Source organism: Ursus maritimus, unplaced genomic scaffold (assembly GCF_017311325.1).
Source record: "Ursus maritimus isolate PB19 unplaced genomic scaffold, ASM1731132v1 scaffold_16, whole genome shotgun sequence".
Classification (NCBI taxonomy): Eukaryota; Metazoa; Chordata; class Mammalia; order Carnivora; family Ursidae; genus Ursus; species Ursus maritimus.
The window spans coordinates 50,267,751-50,288,662 of NW_024424008.1; the positions used below are offsets into that span (position 1 = coordinate 50,267,751).

General features: G+C 39.6%; 2 protein-coding genes across 4 annotated transcripts in view; one reads left to right on the top strand and one right to left on the bottom strand.

Annotated features, from left to right (window-relative positions):
• The window catches only part of BACE1 (beta-secretase 1), a 52,356-nt gene extending 38,625 nt beyond the window's left edge, over nt 1-13,731 (top strand). Inside the window, exons 9-10 of the mRNA XM_008690032.2 lie at nt 12,716-12,766; nt 13,172-13,731. Coding sequence (XP_008688254.1) covers nt 12,716-12,766; nt 13,172-13,233 — 113 coding nt within the window. The 3' untranslated portion in view covers nt 13,234-13,731. The remainder of the gene's footprint in view (nt 1-12,715; nt 12,767-13,171) is intronic.
• The window catches only part of RNF214 (ring finger protein 214), a 43,058-nt gene that overhangs the window by 14,744 nt on the left and 7,402 nt on the right, over nt 1-20,912 (bottom strand). For all 3 annotated transcript variants that reach the window (XM_040631183.1, XM_040631181.1, XM_040631182.1), the window contains exons 5-6: nt 18,819-18,959; nt 15,117-15,256 (exon numbers count right to left, since the gene is read on the bottom strand). In XM_040631183.1, the coding sequence (XP_040487117.1) occupies nt 15,117-15,256; nt 18,819-18,959 (281 nt within the window). The remainder of the gene's footprint in view (nt 1-15,116; nt 15,257-18,818; nt 18,960-20,912) is intronic.

Consider the following 20,912-nt stretch of genomic DNA (forward strand, 5'->3'; position numbering starts at 1 on the left):
CTGAAAATAAACCTGCCCAAATATCTGGATGATCCCTGAACCACACATGCACAGAAGAGATTCTAATGAATCCAGTTATAGCTAAACAAATTTAACAGAGACCACAGCGGCTGGCCATCAAATAAGGGTATGATGTTTAAGCCCAATATGACAAACTTTTTTTAAAAATCAAGACTTTCTGGAGAAACAGAACAAAATTCAGAGTCTCTATGATATACTATTCATAATAGTCAGGATTCAATCATAAATTACCAATATACAAAGAAACAGGAAACATGATCCATAGTCAAGAGCAACGGTTGACAAACTATGGCCTGTGAGTCAAATTTAGGCTGCCACCTATTTTTATAAGTAACATTTTTTGGGGAACACAGTCATGCTCATTTTATTTACATATTGTTCAAGGCTGCTTTCCCTACTACAACAGAGTTGAGTACGACAGAATCTTAAGGTTTGCAAAGCCTGAATATTTACTATATGGCAGTCAATCTCTTCCCTCCACCCTGACCACTGACAATCATTAATCTGCTTTCTCTCACTATAGGTTTGTCTATCCTAGAACTTCATGTAAATAGATAGTGTGTACTTTTCATGCTTGTTTCTTATTTAGGATAATGCTTCTGATTCCAACTCCTGGTCAAGAAAAAAAGAAACTCAATGAACAAAAACTTTAAGGTCCCCAAGATGCTGGATTTAGCAGGTAAGGATTTTAAAGCATCTACTTTAACTATGCAAAAGGACATAAAAAATATGTTCTCAAGGAGTGCACAAATAAGAATTTTCAGCAGAGAAACAGAAACTACAAAAAGGAAAGAAACTGAAATGACAGAACTGAAAAATATAATACTGGAAATACGAAATTCATTGCATGGGCTTAACAACAGAATGGAAATGATACAAGAGAGAATAAGTGAACTTGAAAATACACCAATAAAGTTACCCAATATGAGGGACAATGTAAAAAGGATAGTAAAGAAATGAACAGTGCCTCCATGAGCTATAGGATAATATCAAAGGGACTAACATATGTGAAAGCAGAGTCCCAGAAATAAAGGAGGAAATGGGACAGAAAAAAATACATACAAATTATGTCAGAAAATTTCACAAAATTTCTTCACAGATTAAGAAATTAACTTCACAGATTAAGAAGCTCAGAAAACCCTAAACAGGAAAAATATGAAGAAAATCGCACCTGGGCAGATCAAAGTCACACTGCTGAAAACTAAAGATAGAAAATCTTGAATGAAGCCATAGAAAAAAATGACGTAATTCACAGAGGAAAACAATAATATGAATGGTCACTGACTTCTACCAGGAAGAACAGGAACCAGTTTATATTAGAACACCTGCACAGAGATATTCACACAATGGACTACAACTCAGCATTAAAAAGGAATGAATGCCTGTATCTATTCAAGAATCAATAATTAATAACCTTCCAAAATAAAAAGCACGAGGCTCATAGGATTCACTGGTAAATACTACCAAACATTTAAGAAAAAAATTGGACCAGGGCACCTGGCTGGCTCAGTTGGTGGAACATGTGACTCTTGATTTCAGGGTTATGAGTTTGAACCCCACATTAAGGGTAGAGATTACTTTAAAAAAAAAAAAAGACCTTAAAAAAAAGAAAAAAACTATACTAATTCTCTACAATCGCCTTCAAAGACAGAAACAGAGGGAATACTACCTAGCTCATTCTATGAGGCCAACATTATCCTAATACCAAAACCAGACGAAGACATTAAGAAGAAAAGAAAACCACACAGCAGTATCTCTCATGAACATACGATGCAAAAATCCTCAACAAAATAGCAAATCAAATCTTAAAAAATATAAGAAGAATTTAAACCATGACCAAGTGGAATTTATCCTAGGTATGCAAGTTCAACATTCAAAAATTAATTAACGTAATCCGTCACATCAGAAGACTAAAAAAGAGAAATCATAGATCCTATCAAAAAAAGCATTTTACAAAATCCAACATTCATGATAAAAACTCTCAGTAAATAAAACTATCTGCAAAAAACCTACAGCTAACATCATACTTAATGGTGAGAAACTTGAAGCTGTCCCATTAAGATCAGGTAGAAAGCAAGGATGCCCCTCTCACCACTCATCAATATCATACTGGAAGAATGCAATAAGACAAGAAAAGGATATCAAAGGAAAACAAAATAGAAAGGAAAACAAAAATATCTTTGCGGGTGACATGATCATCTATATAGGAAACTGTTAAGAATCAAAAAACCCTCCTTGAACAAATAAGAGATTAAAGTAAGGTTGAAGGATACAAGATTAATATACAAAAGTTAATTGCTTTTCTATATACTATCAATGAGCAAGTGGAATTTTAAATTAAAAACAAAGTATCATTTACATTAGCAATCCCCAAAATGAAATACCTAGGTATAAATCCAACAAAATATATATAAGATCTTTATGAGGAAAACTATAAAACTATGATGAACAAAATCAAAAAAGAACTAAATAAATGGAGAGATATTTCATGTTCATGGATAGAGAAACTCAACATTATCAAAATGTCCTTTCTTCTCAACTTGATCTACAGATTCAATGCAATCCCAATCCAAATCTCAGCAAGTTATTTTATGGATGTCAACAAACTGATTCTAAAGTTTATATGGAAGGCAAAAGACCCAGATTAGCTATCACAATATTGAAAGAAAAGAACCAATTTGGAGGACTGATGATAGACAGACTTCGAGACTTTCTATAAAGCTATCGTAATCAAAACAGTGTAGTAGTGGCAAAAGAACAAACAGATGAATAAAACAGAATAAAGAGCCTATTTCAGACCCTCATAAATACAGCCAAATAATCTTTGACAAAAGAATGAAGGCAATAAAATGAAGCAAAGAGTTTCTTCAACAAATGGTGCTAGAAGAACTGGACAACCACATGCAAAAAGTGAAACTAAACACGGACCTTACACCTTTAACAAAAATTAACTCAAAACAGATTGTAGACCTAAATGTAAAATACAAAACTATAAAACTCCTGGAAGATAACATAGAAGAAAACCTAGCTGAACTTGGGTATGGTGATGCCTTCTTAAGTACAAACCAAAGACAAAATTTGTGAAAGAAATAACTGACAAAGGAGACTTCATTAAGACTGAGAATGTCCAGGGGCACCTGGGTGGTGAAGTCAGTTGAGCACCCAACTCTTGGCTTTGGCTCAGGTCACGATCTGAGAGCTGTAAGGTCAAACCTGGTAACCAGCTCCGCACAGACTCTGCTTAAGTTTCTCTCTGCCCCTCCGCCTCCCCCCCCTCAAATAAGTAAATAAACCTTTTAAAAAATTGAGAACTTTTATTCTGCAAAAGATAGTATCAAAAGAATTAGAAGACAAACCTGAAAGAAAGTATTTACGATAGACACATCTGATAAAGAACTGTTAAATACACAAAGAACCCCTAAAACTCAACAATAAGAAAATAAACAACCTGATTAAAAAATGGGCCAAAGTCCTTAATAGATCTCACCAAAGAAGACACACAGATGGCAAATAAGCATACAAAAAGATGTTCCACAGCAGTTGTCATCAGAAAAAGGCAAATTAAAACAGCAATGAGATACCACTACACATCTATTAGAATGGCCAAAACTGACAACACCAAATGCTGACAAGGATGTGAGCAACAATAATCCTCATACATTGCTGGTGGGAATGCAAAATGGTGCGGTCACTTTGGAAGACTGTTTGCTGGTATCTTACAAAACTAATTATACTCTTACCATCTGATCCAGCAACCGCACTCTTTGGTATTTACTGAAAGGAGCTGAAAACTTAGGTCTATACTAAAAACCACACATGGATATTTACAGCAGCATGTTTATGTTTATTCATAACTGCCAAAACCTGGAAGGAACCAAGATGCCTGTTGGTAGATGAATGGATAAAAAAGCTGTGGTATATCCTGACAATGGAATATTATTCAGGACTAAAAATAAATGAGGTATCGAGCCATGAAAAGACATGGAGAAACCTCAAATGCAAATTACTAACTGAAAGGAGCCAATCTTAAATAAATACATACTGTATGATTCCAACTATATACCATCGTAGAAGAGGCAAAACTATGGAGACAGTAACAAAATCAGTGGCTCTTTGTAGGGGAAAGGTGCAAGGGGAACATGAATAGGCAGAGCACAGGGGATTTTTAGGGCAGTGAAAAATACTCTGTATGATATTATAATGATGGATATTTGTCATCATACATTTGTCCAAACCCACAGAATGTGCAAAACCCTAAGGTAAACTACAGACTTTGGATAGGTTCACCCTTGGTAAAAAATGTCCTATTCTGGTGAGTGATGTTGGTTAAGAGGAGGCTATGCCTGTGTGGGGGCAGGGGGTATATGGGAAATCTCTGTACCTCCCTCTCAATTTTGTTGTAAACCTAAAACTGCTCTGAAAAAGAAAATCTTAAAAAAAGGAAAAAACTATTGAGATAACATCAAGGATGAATCCTTAAAATAGAAGCTAGACACAAATTTCTAGAAAACATAAATGTAATCTACAGTGACAAAGTGTTTACCTGGGAACTGAGGGGAAGAAAAGGGCAGTGCTGGAGAAGGAACATGGAACACTACAGGGTAATGGCCATGTGCTATATCTTGATTGTGTTAGTGCTTACATGCATGATTAGTTTGTGAAAATTCATCTATATGCAACTTAAAATAAGTGCCTTTTTTATTGACGTATATTTTATCTAAAAATCTTTGTTCAAAAATCTAAGGGATAATAACTCTAAGTTTCTACAATTATGACTCTGAAAATTTCCCAAATACCTTATTCAAGACAATTACAAGTCTTTCTAAAACAAAATAAGCAGCAGGCAGGTAATTTTTCTTTATAACGAATGTTGCCAGTGAATTAATGTAACAGATGTGTATTTGGGGAAGGAAAGGCCAAATTAAAATAAAATTCTAAAAAATATTCAAGAATTAATATTCAATTTACATAGTAAAAGAACAGACCTAAATTCAACCATATTGATAATTATGTTACATATAAACTGACTAAAGCCTCTAATTAAAAGGCAGCTTATCAGAACAGATCAAAAAGTAAGATCTAATTATATGCTGTCTTTATGACACATAAAAATATAGACAGGCTGAAGATGAATGATGAAAAAATATACCCCATGTAAAAAATAAGCATAAGACCGCAGTATCTATATTAATATCACATAAAGTAAACTTTAACATAAAGAATATGACAAAGATAGAGACATTTCATAATGATAAAATGGCTAATTCATCAAGAATATATAATGACCATAAATGTGTATGTATCTAACAATACAACTTCAAAATACAAGTAATAAAAATTCACAGAATTAAAAGGAAAAAGAGGAAAGTCTATAATCATAGAGATTTTAACATCACCCCCTCAGCAACCGATATAATTACATTTTTAAAAATAAAAAATATATAGAATAATATTACTCAATAAGTATAGCCACAAATATCCCTAAAAAAAATAGCAAGTCGAATCCAGCAATATATAAAAACAATAACATACCTTGTCCAAGGGGGTTTATCCCAAGAATGGACAATTGGTTTAACGTTTGAAAATAAATCAATATAATTCACCATATTAACAGAATAAAGGAGAAAAACCATTCAGTAATTTTAATAGGTGCAGAAAAACTATTTGACAAAACTAAGCACCCAATCATGTTATGAACTCTCAGAAAATTAGAAACAGAAGAGAACTTTCCCAATTTGATAAACAGCATCTACAAAGAACCTATAGCTATCATCCCAATTAATGGTAAAATACCAAACATTCCCCCCTAGGAGCAGAAACAAGGTGAGTATGTCTACTCTACCACTTCTATTCAACACTGGACCAGAGGTCCCAGTCAGTGTAATAATGCTCATAAGAGATAAAAGCCTTACGATTTGAAAGGAAGAAATAAAACTGTATATTCACAGAAGCTATAATTGTTTTCGTAGAAAATCTTAAGGAATCTACAGAACAACTAACATATTAATATGTAAATTTACCAAAGAGCAGGTATAAGGTTAATATACAAAACAAATTGTATTTTTATATACTAGCAAGAAATGGTTGGAAATTTTTTTGAAAATTTAATTCCACTTAAATAGTGTCAAAGAACATAAAATACTTAGGAATAAATTCCTTTTGAAATCTAAAGAAAGTTGTGTTAAGACCCGTACTCTGAAAATTCTGAAATGATGGTAACATAAAGACCTAAATAAACAGACAGATACATTATTTATGGATTGGAGGGCTCAGTATTATTAAGATGTCAATATTCCCCAAATTGATCTACAGATTCAATGGAACGATGTCTCACTAGTTCTGGTTTTGTTTTTGTAGACACTGGCAAGCGGTTTCTCAAACATGTGCGGTAGTGCAAATGACCTAAAGGTAGTGCAAAGTCCAAAGAACCCTGAAAAAAAGAGCAGACCTTACATTCTCTGACCATGACTTACTATAAAGCCATAATCATCACAACAGCATGATTTGGCATAAAGATAGACAAATATAACCAATGCAATAAAATAGTACTCAGAAATAGACCCACTACTTATACAAATGACTCATACTGTCATTTGGTTTTTGGCAAAGGTGTCAATCAATCCAATGGGGGAAAGGGAAGTCTTTTCAACACACAGTGCTGGGACAACTGGATAGGCATGTGAACCTCAAAAAATGAACCTCACCATGCACAAAAATTACCCTGAGATGGATCATAAAGATAAAAGCTAAAATGATAAAGCTCCCATAAGAAAACAGAGGAGAACACCTTTGCTACTTGAGGGGAGGCAAAGGTTTCTTAGGACAAAGAACGCAATAATTATAAAAGAAAACTTGATAAATTAGACAGACTTAAAATTAAAATTTCTGTTCACCAAAAGATACAATTAAAAAATCAATAGCTAAGTCAGAGAGTGGAAGAACATTTTCACAGAATATATAACTGACAAAGGGCTTTATGTTTGCAATATGTAAAGAACTTCTAAAAACAACCAAAAAAGGGGGAGGGAGGGCAAAAATCTGAGTGGACACATCACAAAAACAGACATACGCATGGCCAATAAGCACATGGAAAAAGTGATCAACATCATTAGTAATGAGGGAAATGCCAAATAAAACCACAATGAAATACAACCACTTGAGCGGCAAGGATATGAAGCAACCAGAATTCTCATACCTTGTAGGTAGAGTATAAAATGGTACAACCACTTGGGAAATTTCTGTGTCAGTTTCTTACAAAACTAAACATACACCTCCCCTACAACCTGGTGATTCTACTCCCAGAAATTTACCCAAGAGAAATAAAAGTATATGCCCACCACAAAGACATACTTGACTGTTCACAGCAGGTTTTTTTTTTTAAGAATTTAATTTATTTGTTTGCCAGAGAGAGAGTGTGCGAGAGCGAGCACACAGGAAGGGGGAGCTGCAGGGAGAGGGAGAAGCAGACTCCCCGTTGAGCAGGGAGCCCGATGCGGGACTCGATCCCAGGACCATGGGATCACGACCTGAGCCGAAGGCAGATGCTTAACTGACTAAGCCACCCAGGTGCCCCTGTTCACAGCAGTTTTATTCATAATAGTCAAAATCTGGAAACCATTACATACCCCTCAAAGGAGAACTGATAAGCTGTGGTATATTAACAAAAGGAATGGTACTTGACAATAAAGAGACATGAATGAATGTCAGAAGCACTATGCTGAATGAAAGAAGTCCTACACAAAAGAGTACACGTTGTATGATTTCATTTATGCGGCGCTCTAGAACATCACAGTGAACTGACGATTAGAAAATTAGAACAGTGGTTGCCTTTGGAAGATGGGACAAGAAAAGACTGGGAAAGTGTATGCGGGGACCATCTAGCTTAAGGGTAGTACTCTCTGTATCTTAATGGGCCTGAATTACGCAGGTATTTGACATTGGTCAAAACTCATGGAATAGTACACTTAAGATACATTTTATTACCAAAAAAAAGGAGACACAAATAATATTTAACTCTCATTAATGATATGCATATTTATGGATATAAAGGTGAAGTTACTGATGACTGTAACTTAGTCTGATAGGCATGGAAAAGAAAAAAAAAGATGGACTGAAGAACAGATAGAGGGATGTAAAGATACTGCTAAAACAAATTAGGCAGAATGTTAACTGTTGAACCTAGGGCGTGAGTGTTAATGTATAACACTTCCAGCTTCTAATGTTTAAAAATTTTCATAATAAAACATCGGCGGAAAAGTAAATCCAGTAATTTAATCCCTCTGCCTACAAACCCCTGTTGCTTACACTCAGTAATTACCAATGGCCTTTACTCAGACCCGGTTCTCATGTACTTCCCTGCAGTTTCTGACACTGTTACGCACGTCCCCTTTGAAGCCCTATACTACTATTCTAAGCTGTTTCCTCTTCTTTCTGCCTTCCCTTCCTCTTTGTACTCCCAAACGGTAGGTGTGCCTCAGCGTTTAGAACTGAGTCCTACTCTACGCTTTTTCCCACAGAAAACCCACTTTCAGTGTTGTAACTATCACCTCCACGCAGTCAACTACAAATCAAGACAGAGCATCTCTTCTAGTCAAGTGTCCCACGGCCGACTGAGGATTTTAACTTGTATGTCTCATATCATCATCGCATTACTTACTTTACCCTCAGAACTTAGAACGGGCATTCCATTTCCCAATTACTGTCCAGGTAGCACATAGTTACCCAGGGTCAATACAGAAGTTAGTTTTGACACCTCCCCCAGCCTTAATCTCTAAAATAATCAAGCATTGATTCCTCGGGAATCCATTTCTTCCTTTTCAGTCCACCATCACTAGTCTTATACCAATCCTTAGAAACTCAGTTTATTCTACGAGCTTCCTGGTTGATGTCCCAGCCTCACTCTTTCCCAAAATTCATCCTGTGTATTTCTAAAACATCTCGAATTATGCATCTCCTATTTGTAAAACTTATATCTAAAAGATATTAACACATACAGGCAGAAAAAGTTAAGTGAGATGTGTTACTTGCTACAGTAGCAGATTTCCAAATACGGACCCCTCCCAATGAACCAGGCCTGCTAGTGTTCATGTCCTTCACAGCCCCTCCAACACTAAATCTGAGATGGCCCTGTGACTCATTTTAACCAAAAGAATGCCACAGAAATAGCATTGTGCCAGTTTCAAGTCTATGCCTTAGGAAAGCCTAGAAACTTCCACTTTTGTACTCTTTGGAGCTCTGAGCCACCAAGTAAGGAATCTGGCCCCTCTGCTGGAAAAACCACCTGGAGAGGGAAAAGACAATATGGAGAGAGAGAGTGAGAAAAGGCCTAGACCTCTCCGTGTCTCCGCTGGGCCCAGCCTTCCAAGTGTCCCTGCCAAGGCACCAGAAATACGAATGATGCCATCTTGGATGTTCTAGTCCCAGCTGCCATCTGACTGCAGCTACAGGAATGACTCTAGAGGAGACTAGCAGAACCATCCATCCGCGACTTAATCAACCCAAAGAACTGTGAGAAATAATAAATTATTTTGTTTTAAGATACTAAGTTTTATGATGGCTGTTTTACACAGCAACAGATCATCAAAACACTTACCCTCAAGAAACTAACTATGCGATGGGGATGGCATTCAGGTAAACAAAAAGACCCTCGGAGGTATGTGTTCAGAGAGGTATACTCAGCATGCTGGTGAGTACAGAGGAGGGCCATCTAAATGAAACGGTCACGAAGTGCGAAGGGGAGGAGACGGGGAGGATCTGGGAAAGCTTTCTAGAGCAGATAATACAGACTGAGTTTTAAGTGAGTTCATGTAGCAGCAGGTATAAACCAGCATGGGTGTTTGGGGGAGCAGTAAAAAGTATAGCTAGGGGTATAAACGGGGACTATGTAACTGAGGGCCTTCTATATTAAGCTAAAGAGCTGAAACTTTACCCTAAAAGCTATAAAGAACTATGAAAAATTTTCAGCAGAAAAATGACATTATCAGATGTGAATATGAGAGATTTCTATGGTAGCAGTGTACTACACAAGTGAGAAGGGAGGCAGAGTGGAGGCAAAGAAAGTTTCGCAGCCTATGTCAGTGATCTAGAATTGATGAGATCCTGAACTGACAGGATCAGCGAGAACAGAGAGAAAGGGATAGTTTTTTTTTTTTTTAAGATTTTATTTACTTGAGAGAGAGAGAGCACAAGCAGGGAGAATAGCAGGCAGAGGGAGAAGCAGGGAGCCTGACGTGGGGCTCGATCCCAGGACCCTGGGATCATGACCTGAGCCAAAGGCAGACACTTAACCGACTAAGCCACCCAGGCGTCCTGAGAAAGAGATAATTAAGAATGTACAGGACTTGGGGCGCCTGGGTGGCACAGCGGTTAAGCGTCTGCCTTCGGCTCAGGGCATGATCCCAGCGTTATGGAATCGAGCCCCACATCAGGCTCCTCCGCTATGAGCCTGCTTCTTCCTCTCCCACTCCCCCTGCTTGTGTTCCCTCTCTCGCTGGCTGTCTCTATCTCTGTTGAATAAATAAATAAAATCTTAAAAAAAAAAAAAGAATGTATAGGACTTGGTAAAAGTGATGTGGTGGAAAGGGGGCTAAGAGAGAAGAATTCGGGATGATTCTTGGTTATTCAGGTTAGACTGGGGGTACACAGTGCTGCCACTTATGGAGAAATGGCAGAAGCAAGAGTGAAGTGAATTCACATACAGGTATGAAGTTTAGACTCAGATACAGGGACAGGAGGAAAGGACAGATGTGTCTGCTGAGAGCTGGAAACTGAAAGAAGTTTCACTTGATGGCCTCTATTTTTACAGTGAAATAAAAAGTGAGATCATCTGCTAAGACTAAGGAGAGCAATGGTGGGGAGAGGAAGTTGAGAAAGGGAGGTAAAAGTTTGGGACAACCCTCAGAAGAAGAGGGCACCCCGAGGATTCAGGTGATGTTAGAAGTCATACATTTATTCTGAACCCAGACACACAGCTGAAGGACTGTCTCCAGCAGCACTCAGCAGCCCGATGTAAGAACAGAGAGGTCAGGTGGCTGACTTGACCCAGGGCTGGAGTACTACAGAAGAACGAGAGGAAAGAGAATTGAGGGTAACACTGAGGGAGTAATCCAAGCAGTGGACCGTGCATCTAGGCTGGCTATGGAAAGACAAGCTTCCAGGGAGCTGAAAGACTGGTGGGAAATGGAGTGAGGTTACCGAACATGAAAGAGGACCTGAAGTGATCAAAGTGTAGGCTCATTGGGAACGAGCACACTGCTGGAAGGACGGACAGCTGTGGTCAAATACAGCATGTTGTAACAGCCTGCCTCACTGCTTTGCACCCAAGAAATGCTCACCAGATTTACTGATTGCTAGGCAAGCTGCTAGGCCTTCTACACATACCACTTAAATAAGCTAGCATTTGGTGAGAAATTTCCAAAATGAATCTTCATGCACCTCGTTGATGTCAATTTAATGCAGACTCCTAAATGACATCTAGAGTAATGCTTCAGGGGTGCCTGTATGGCCCAGTCGGCTGAGCGTCTGATGCTTGGTTTCTGCTCGGGTCATTATCCTGGTGTCGTCAAATTGAGCCCTGTGTCAGGCTCTGCGCTCAGCATGGAGTCTGCTTGTCCCTCTCCCTCTGCTCCCCCCCAACTCTCTCTCTCTCATAAATAAAATCTTTAAAAAAATAATGTGTCCAACAGTAAGTCCCTCGATGAGCTCCCTACCTATCACTCTATCATATGAGTTCATGAGGCAGGCTCAGAACATTTTTTCCCGAGACTTTATTTCTTTATTTGAGAGCGAGAGCACCAGCCCATGGGGAGGGGCAGAGGGAGACAGAGAAGCAGGCTCCCTGCCCAGCGGGGACTCAATCGCAGCACCCAAGATCATGACCTGAGCTGAAGGCAGACACTTAACCGACTGAGCTACCCAAGGGCCCCATGCTCAGAATATCTGTAAAAAAAGAAGAATCATGCTTAATATTTCAGCTTTCCAGCTATTTGTCCCAAGCTACTTCTATGAACCAATTGATGATGTGCAAGCTCTCCATCTTTAATTGGGGAAGAGTCCTACTTGCTGCCATTCGCAATGAGTCACTATTAAAAGCAGGAATCTTAAAAAGAAGTTCTGCCCTGGAAGAGCGCTCACGTGGAAGCCTCATCTTCCTCATGCCAGCAATAAACCTCAAGGATATAAACTGGGAATGAGGAAGTGTCCCACGAAAGCAAGACAACATCCATGACAAAGCAACCATGTATGCAGGAGAAAATTATCGAATACATGACTAAACTGAGTATTAGTTCCTTGGTTTTTTTGGGCTTTGTTGTTGTTATTATTGTTGTAGTAGTTGTTGTTGTTGTTAATTCAGGGTGTCTTCTTCAGAAATTATAATTACATTGAAATACATAGTGACTACCCCCAAAGAGTACAAAGCACTTAGCAGATTTCTATTAAGTAAATTCACCTTTAATTTTTTTAAAGATTTTATTTATTTTGAGAGAGAGAAAGAGAGCAGGGAGAGAGGCAGAGGGAGAGAGAGTATCTCGAGCAGACTCCATGCCCAGCACAGCACCCGACACAGGGCTTGATCTCAAGAGCCTGAGATCATGACCTGAGTCGACAGCAAGTCGGATGCTTAACTGACTGCACCACCCGGGCGCCCCGTAAATTCACCTTTACGTAACATCGATATGAAATTCTCTCCTCCCAGCCGTTGCCACTGCAGTTTGGGCCACTGTCATTCTAACACAGGCTCTGACAGGTAAGTCTCCTCACTGGTCCTCTACACTACTCCCATCCACTTTCCAAAGTCATTTATCTAAAATGCAAATCTCCTCTGATACCCCTCCTCCCTTAAAATCTTCCAGTATCTCTATCAGGGAAAAACCCAAACTCCTGATCACACGATACAGGAGTCTTTTGTGACCAGCTTCCCACTACCTCACTGGTCTCGTTCCTCCCCACCTCCCTACAGCTCAGGTGCTATTCTCTCTTGTCTGTAGGCCCCCTGCCTGCAATATCTTTTCCCTATTCTCTGCCCCACTAATTCCTCCCTGTATCAACCCCCACCCCTGCAACTCTTTCATTGAAAGTTATTTGTTTAATCCAGGATCAAACCAAGGATCGTGCATTGCATGTCATGTTCATATTCCCCTTTATCTTTCAGGATTCGATTCCGGAAATCACTTCCTCTGGCAATCCCTCTCTGACTCCCCCTGCCCAGTCTGATTTCCATGCCCCTTCTACGCGCTCTCATATCACCACTATTATGGTATCATTATACTAGTTTGTAATTATCTATTTGTTGTCCTTCCTATTCAACAATAAGCTCCACGAGGACCTTCTATTCTCCAGGCCCATGTTGTCTGGCTCGCGGTAGATACTCAGTAAGTGTTGGCTGACAGAATGAGAACTATGAAAAGGAAAAATGACTGTTATGGCCTGAATTGTGTCCCCCGAAAACTCATTTGTGAAAGCCCTCACCAGTAATGTGACTGTATTTGGAGATAAGGCCTTTAAGGAAGTAATTAAAGTTAAATGAGATCGTAAGGATGGGGCTCTAATCCAACAGGACTGGTGTCCTAACACAAAGAGGAGAGACACCAGGAGGACGCACACGCGGAGGAAAAGCCACGTGAGGACAGCGCATGAAGGCAGTAGTGCCTGCGAGCCAAGAACACAGGCTTCGCCAGAAGCCAACCCTGCCAGCGTCTTAATCTTGGACTTCCAGCCTTTAGAACTGTGAGACAATAAATTACTGTTGTTTAAATCACGCAGTCTGTGGTACTCTATGATGGCAATCTGAGCAGATTAATACAATGACCAAAATCTCTGTGCCCACAGTTACTGTGGATGATGGAATGCAAAACAAAACCCACATCACTGCTAGAACAAAGGTGCAAACAGACTTCTTCCCCCTACTTCTGGAAAAGTGAACCCCACATTCCACAAAAAGCATGACAGAAAGTGTCATTCTGACACTCGTGACACATAAAAAAGCCCAATTGGATCTTCCAGACCACGAGCAGCTGTTAGTATCAATCACCATTGGGCTTATCCAATCAGAAGGTAGAGAAAGTGGTCAGAGGTACGTTAAGAGTGCAGAGTCCACACCAAAAGGAAACCTTTCACAGAGTCTGGAATTATAATGGTAGATTCACCTTCCCAGCTTCTGCTGTCTAAGACTCCTGCTAAGATGCCTACACATACATGTCTCTGTTTCACCGTCCCCGCCACCAGCCTGTTAAGACGATGGCAGAAGCCATGTTGTTGGTGGGGAGTCGCAGGGGGTTCAATCACTAACAATGCCAGGTATAGCGTTATGCTCCTAGCACACTCTTCATAATCGCTGGCTCGTGGATCATCATGGACAACTGACCCACTTTCAAAGCTTTATCATTCAATTCTCAACAAAACAGATTGTCCTTAGGCTCTTTCCCAAACGTTCTTTCTCATGTTGACCTTTCATGGTTACCATCTTTCATACTTGGAAAATGATTCAACCAACAAGCTTGCTACTTTTCACTTAGAGCTCTGACTCATCAGCAAGCCAAGATTTTCTTAATAAAAGCACATTTTAGAATTTAAATAAAATCATCAGGGTTCACAGCTATTTTGATTTCCACATTAAGAAACTTGGAAAACTGAAAATCTGACCAAATTCTATGCATATCTTGCTCTTGCTACAGTATCCAAAAGAGAACAGAGATCCACTACATCATTCTTTCCAAAGGCTTACTTACAATGTTACTGTTTGAAATTTGTTTTAGTGCTGAATAACATAAAGTATTCCCACAGCCTGAACGTCTAAAAAACCAAGTTCAAAGCAAGTGAAGCAGGTGTTAGATGCATTTCAAAATCTTGATCATACTTAGGACCCAACAATCAGCTGCTATTACTTCAAGGTATTATTGAATCTGAAATTGTTTTTTATTGAATCTAACACAAGGTGCTGAAAAAGCTAAAATCATTAGAGGATTTTATTTGTGCACTTGTTTTTCAAATAAAAATTAGACGAAAAGAAAAGAAACTAGGAACACAAACATGACTGGATGCTTATGCACAAATATACACATGCCCACAGGGGTTTTATTCTTAACAGCATCGTTTACCTTCTGCCCTTCTCACAAAGCTTCTCGATTTCAGCTTTCAGATCCTGCTCCTTTTGCAAAAATTCCTTCTTTTCTTTCTCTATCTTCTTCTTTGTTTCTTCTCGCTTTATTGTTACATCCTGGATAGCTTTTAGTATCTCCTGAGTCCCCCATAATTACAGTCACACACAAATAAAGAAGGAAATGAATTAGTTATTTTGGTCTGAAGGTTATTTTCAACCAACACAAATTAACATATTGACTTTAGTAAATTCAAGTTGAATTGAAGGAATCAGGTTGATGAGCAGCTCTGAAAATCAGTATTTGGATGTAAGAGAGAAAGTTACAATAAAGCAGATTTCAATTCGGCAGAAGGAATTTCTAACAATCGCAATGGTTCAAAAATGGAATTTACTGTCTTGAGAAGCAATAACCCTTCCTTCACCCATGTTCGGATAAAGGCTGAATGACCACCTGTTAAGAAGGCTGAGAAAGGCATTCTTTACAGGGTGGGAGTTCATTACTTCAAACAAAAATGGTCTTGTTTTGTTCTGTTAAGGTTCTACTCCGTGTGAGGAGTTTTTTGTTTCCTTTTTTACTTTAACAAAAATATACATACTTGTAGTAAGAAGTGGAATAATAAAGTGATAGTTAAGTCACTCCTTAGTCCATGCCAATTCCACCCATAATTAATATGTTCACTGTTTTGTACGATTGCTTTCACACCTTTATTCTCACGCAAACACACAATACTTAAATATTTCTTTGCTTTTGTGTTTTTTCCAAACGAGATGACTTTTTGAAACAGATTTTATTTATTTGCCAGAGAAAGAGAGAGAGAGAGAAAACACGAGCCAGAGGAGCGGCAGGCAGAAGGAGAAGCAGGCTCCCCATGTGGGACTTGATCCCAGGACCACAGGACCACAACCCAAGCCGAAGGCAGATGCTTAACCAACTGAGCCACCCAGGTGTCCCATGAGATGATTTTATACACATTATTCTGCATCCTGCTTTTTTTCACTTGATGTGAGCATACCATCAATATAGATTTAACTTGGGGCACCTGGGTGACTCAGTCGGTTAAGCCTCTGATTGGTTTCAGCTCAGGTCATGATCTCATGGGTCATGGGATCGAGCCATGTTCAGTGCGGAATCTGCTTGGGATTCTCTCCTCTCTCCCTCTGTTCCTCCCCTGCTCAAGTGTACTCTCTTTTTCCTCAAATAAATAAATAAATCTTTAAAAATAAAATAAAATTTAAAGATTTAACTTAAAAATAGCAGTATGTGACATATTATGTATATGTCCAATCTATCTAACCATTCTATGCAAAGAGTCCATCAAATTGACCCCAGTTTTTTGTAACTACACACAATACTGCAATAAATAGTTTGTACATCTACACTTTCACATAAAAACTTTTATTTCAGTAAAAGAGACTTAATAATACTATTGTTAGGTCACAGTACATTTTAAGCCTTAACTGACAATTCTTAGTAACTTTTCCAAAAAAGTTGTAACAATTCATACACCTACAAATGTCTGAAAAGGGTTCATTTTTCCTCACCCTTGATAACTTATTTCATTTTTTGCCAATCTCTTGAGGGGAGAGAGAAGAACGGTATCTAATCGTTTTAAGAAACATTTTCCTAACTCCCATTCTCTACTGTTTGTACGGTCTGCCTCCTCCAACTAGAATAAGCATTCAGTGCAGACACTATGTTTCCTTTAATGCTAAATCTGCAAAGCCTGGAGCAGGAACTCAGAAAATGTTTGCTGAATGAATGAATGAATGAATGAATACCAGCAAGGCTGAGGCTGAGCTTTTTTTCATGTATTTATTATCTGCTTGCTTTTCCTCTTTTGTGTACCACCATTTATAATTGTTTTTTTTTTAAAGATTTCATTTATGTATTTGAGAGACAAGGCAAGTGCATGCGGCGGGGGGGGGGGGGGGGGGGGGTTTATTTGAGAAAGAGAGAGAGAGTGGTGGGAGTTGCAGAGGGAGAGAATCTCAAGCAGACTCCCCGCTGAGCAGGGAGCCCAACTCGGGCCTCAATCCCAGGACCCTAAGATCATGACCTGAGATGAAGGCAGATGCTTAACTGACTAAACCACCAAGGCATCCCACCATTTATAACTGTTGTAGCCAAAATAAGAACCCCTTCTCAAAATATGTCCACATTCTAATCTAACCTAATCCCTGGGACCTGGGACTGCTACTTTCCATGGGAAAAGAAACTGTGCAGATGTGACTACGGTAAAGACCTGGATGCAGGGAGACAGTCCTGGATCATCTGGGTAGGCCCAATCTAATCACACAGGTCTTTAAAAGTGAAGAACCTTTCTCAATCGTGATCTGAGGAAGATGTGATTAGGGAGGAGCAGTCACAGATGCAAATTTGCTGACTCTGAAGATGGAGAAGGGGGCCGCAAGTCAAGGAATGCAAGCAGCTAGAAGCTGGAAATGCAGGGAGAGGTTTTCTCCCACAGAGTCCCCAGAAAGTGATGCAACCCTGCCAATACTTGGATTTTAGCCCAGTGACAACCATGAGGGACTTCTGACCTATAGGACTGTGAGATAATAAATTTGGGTTGTGCTCAGCTGCCGAACTGATGGTAATTTGTTACAGCAGCAATAAGAAACTCTACAATAACCCTTCTTGGGTTTTCTCTAGAGTATTTGACTTTCACCGTGAACTTGTAGGAGTCTCAGAACACAGATATGGATATTAAACCCTTCATCAGATGTGCTACAAATATTTTCCCAATCTAACACTGATCTTCTGATGGTTTTTTGTATCATCTGCCATACAGAAGTTTTAAATTATACATAACTAAATCGATTCATTCTTCTATGGCTTCTGGCTTTTCTGCCTGGCTTAAAGTGACCTCCCACAACTTGAGGTTTTATAAACATTCTCCTAAATTTTCTTCTAATTTATACTTTTTTTCAGTTTTCATACATTGATTTTTAATCTACTAGAACTACGTTTTTTAATGTAATGTAAGAGTCTAATTACATGGTTTTCCGGTAGACCAGCCAGCTACGTCAACAAAATATATTAAATAACTTTTCTCTCTAAACTAAAATAGAAGTGAAAGTTTGGGGGCACCTGGGTGGCTCAGTCAGGTGAGCGTCCAACTCTTGGTTTCAGCTCAGGTCATGACCTCAGAGTAGTGGGATCAAGCCTCTCATTGGGCTCCGTGCTCAGTAGGGAGTCCCTTGAGATTCTCCCCCTCTGCCCCGCCCTGGGCTCAAGGGTGTGTGAGCGCTCTCTCTCCCTCTCCCCCTCTCTCTAATAAATAAAATTAAAAAAAAAAAAAAAAAAAAGAACTGAGAGTTTGAAACAAGATGCCCTCAAAGGTTCTTTTTATCCTTAAAATTCTAAGACAACCGGGGCCCTGGGTAGCGCAGCGGTTAAGCGTCTGCCTTCGGCTCAGGGCGTGATCCCGGCGTTATGGGATCGAGCCCCACATCAGGCTCCTCCGCTATGAGCCTGCTTCTTCCTCTCCCACTCCCCCTGCTTGTGTTCCCTCTCTCGTTGGCTGTCTCTATCTCTGTCGAATAAATAAATAAAATCTTTAAAAAAAAAAAAAAATTCTAAGACAACCATTAAAAAGATAAATATTGCTCTTCTGTTTCTATTAATTCAGAAACAAAATTATGGTTTGATAAGGGAGTATAGCCATAGTTATTGACAGACTCAACATAAGCAGGATACCTGGTGATTCTTCATTTCTTCTTCTCGCCTTTGCTGGAGCTGCTTTAATTGAACTTGGAGCTGATTCTCCACTTGCCTCTGCTTGTCCAGGACCTCCTGGTAACGCTCCTTCAACAGGGTTCTCTCCGTCATCATTTTGTCCTATTTGTAACAAGAGAAGAAAAGTTTAATTCCCTAATTTAACTGCAAAAAAACACCAGGTGCCTGTTGAAGGCACTGTGCAGAGCTCTAGGCTGCAGGGTCCAACATTTTAACTACTAGCCATGAGTGGCTATAGAGGGGCGCCTCGGTGGCTCAGATGGTTAAGCGTCTGCCTTCGGCTCAGGTCATGATCCCAACGTCCTGGGATTGAGCCCCGCGTCAGGCTCCCTACTCAGCGGGGAGCCTGCTTCTCCCTCTCCCTCTGCTGTTCCCCCTGCTTGTGCTCTCTCGCTCTGTCAAATACATAAATAAAATCTTTAAAAAAATATATGAGTGGTTATAGAAACTTAAGTTAATTAAAGTAAGAAAATTTAAAAATAGAACCCCTCGGTCACCTGGCCACATTCCCAAGTACTCAGTAGCCACAAATAACAAATGGCTACCACAGTGGACAACACAGATATAAGACATTTCCATCATTACAGGAAATCCTATTGTATAGCACAGCTCTACAGTGGGGGGCGGGGGGGCGGTGAGGTAGTGGTGGCAATGTATGGCCTGTAGGCCAAATTCAGGCCAAATCCAGCCATTGTCTGAATTTTTTTCTTAAGATTTATTTATTCATTTCGGAGAGAGAGAGAGCAAGCTTACTTGCATGAACGAGCAGGTGGAGGGGCAGAGGGAGAGGAAGAGAAGCAGACTCTGTGCTCAGCACAGATCCCACGACCCTGAGATCATGACCAGAGCTGAAATCAAGAGTGGGACGCTCAACCAAATGAGCCACCCGCTGTCCCTATAAACAAATTTTATAGGAACACAGCCATTCCCAATGGCTTATAGGCTGCTTTTACACTACAATGAGTGGAATGGTTGTAACAGAGCCCTATAGAGCCCCAAAGCCTAAGGCATTTACCATATGACCTTTTACAGAAAAAGCTTGCTAACTGCTGCTCTAGGGAATAAGAGGAAGGAGGCATCTTATCAGAGCAAGAAGAAATGAATGGGTAAAAACAAAAAAAATAGATCACCTACTCAAAACTGCATCCAGAAAAGAGGATTCCTTACTGGCCATTAGCGCTGAAAATAGACAGATGCACTAAAGAAGTCTGGAGAACATGGTATTCAGACTGGGCAAAGCAGCAAGCTCTCATGTAAAGTAACGTAGAAGAAAGGCTTCTGAGGACCACAGTTCAGCTCTGCCTCCCCATATTCATAAATCAAGAAAAGCGATGGTTACCTTTCAAAGGGATGCTAAAACTTAGAGACGGTCAATTTAAAACACACGTAGTATAAGGCAGCCCACGTAAAGTTTAAGCCAAGAGCATTCAACTGAACTTCTTCATTAAAAGATAACTATTTTCAAAGAAAAGACAGGTTTTAGAAGTAAATGAAGGAAAACTTATTACATTTTGATAATAAAAACAAAGTTCTCAAGATGGGACTTTAGCAGAGCGCCTGCGTGATGCAGTCAGTTAAGCGTCCAACTATTGGTTGTGAGATCCAGCCCCACGTAGGGCTCTGCTCTCAGCATACAGTCAACTTGGGATTCTCTCTCTCTCCCCCTCTGCCCCTCCTGCTTGTGCCCTCTCTCTATCTAAAATAAATAAATAAATCTTAAAAAAAAAAAAAAAAGATGAAGAAGAAGATGGGACTTTAGCTCTGGGATAAGCCAGTCCTTAGTCCAGGTGCTGAAATGTGACCCCCGATGACTCTCCAGTCTCATGTCTTTACAGGGATTCTGAACCTGGGACCTATGGATGGGCCTCAGGGGTCTCTGAACTCTCCTAAATAGGGGGAGGGTGTGGGGGAGGATACATTTTTCTACGATGAGAATTAAAGTTTTCAAAAGATTCCAAAAGATGACTTTAACCCAAGTTAAAGAAAGGCTAAGAACCAGTACATGCAAGTAGTAGAGAAGAGGACTCTTTTCCTTTAGCGCAGCTCTTTCCCTTC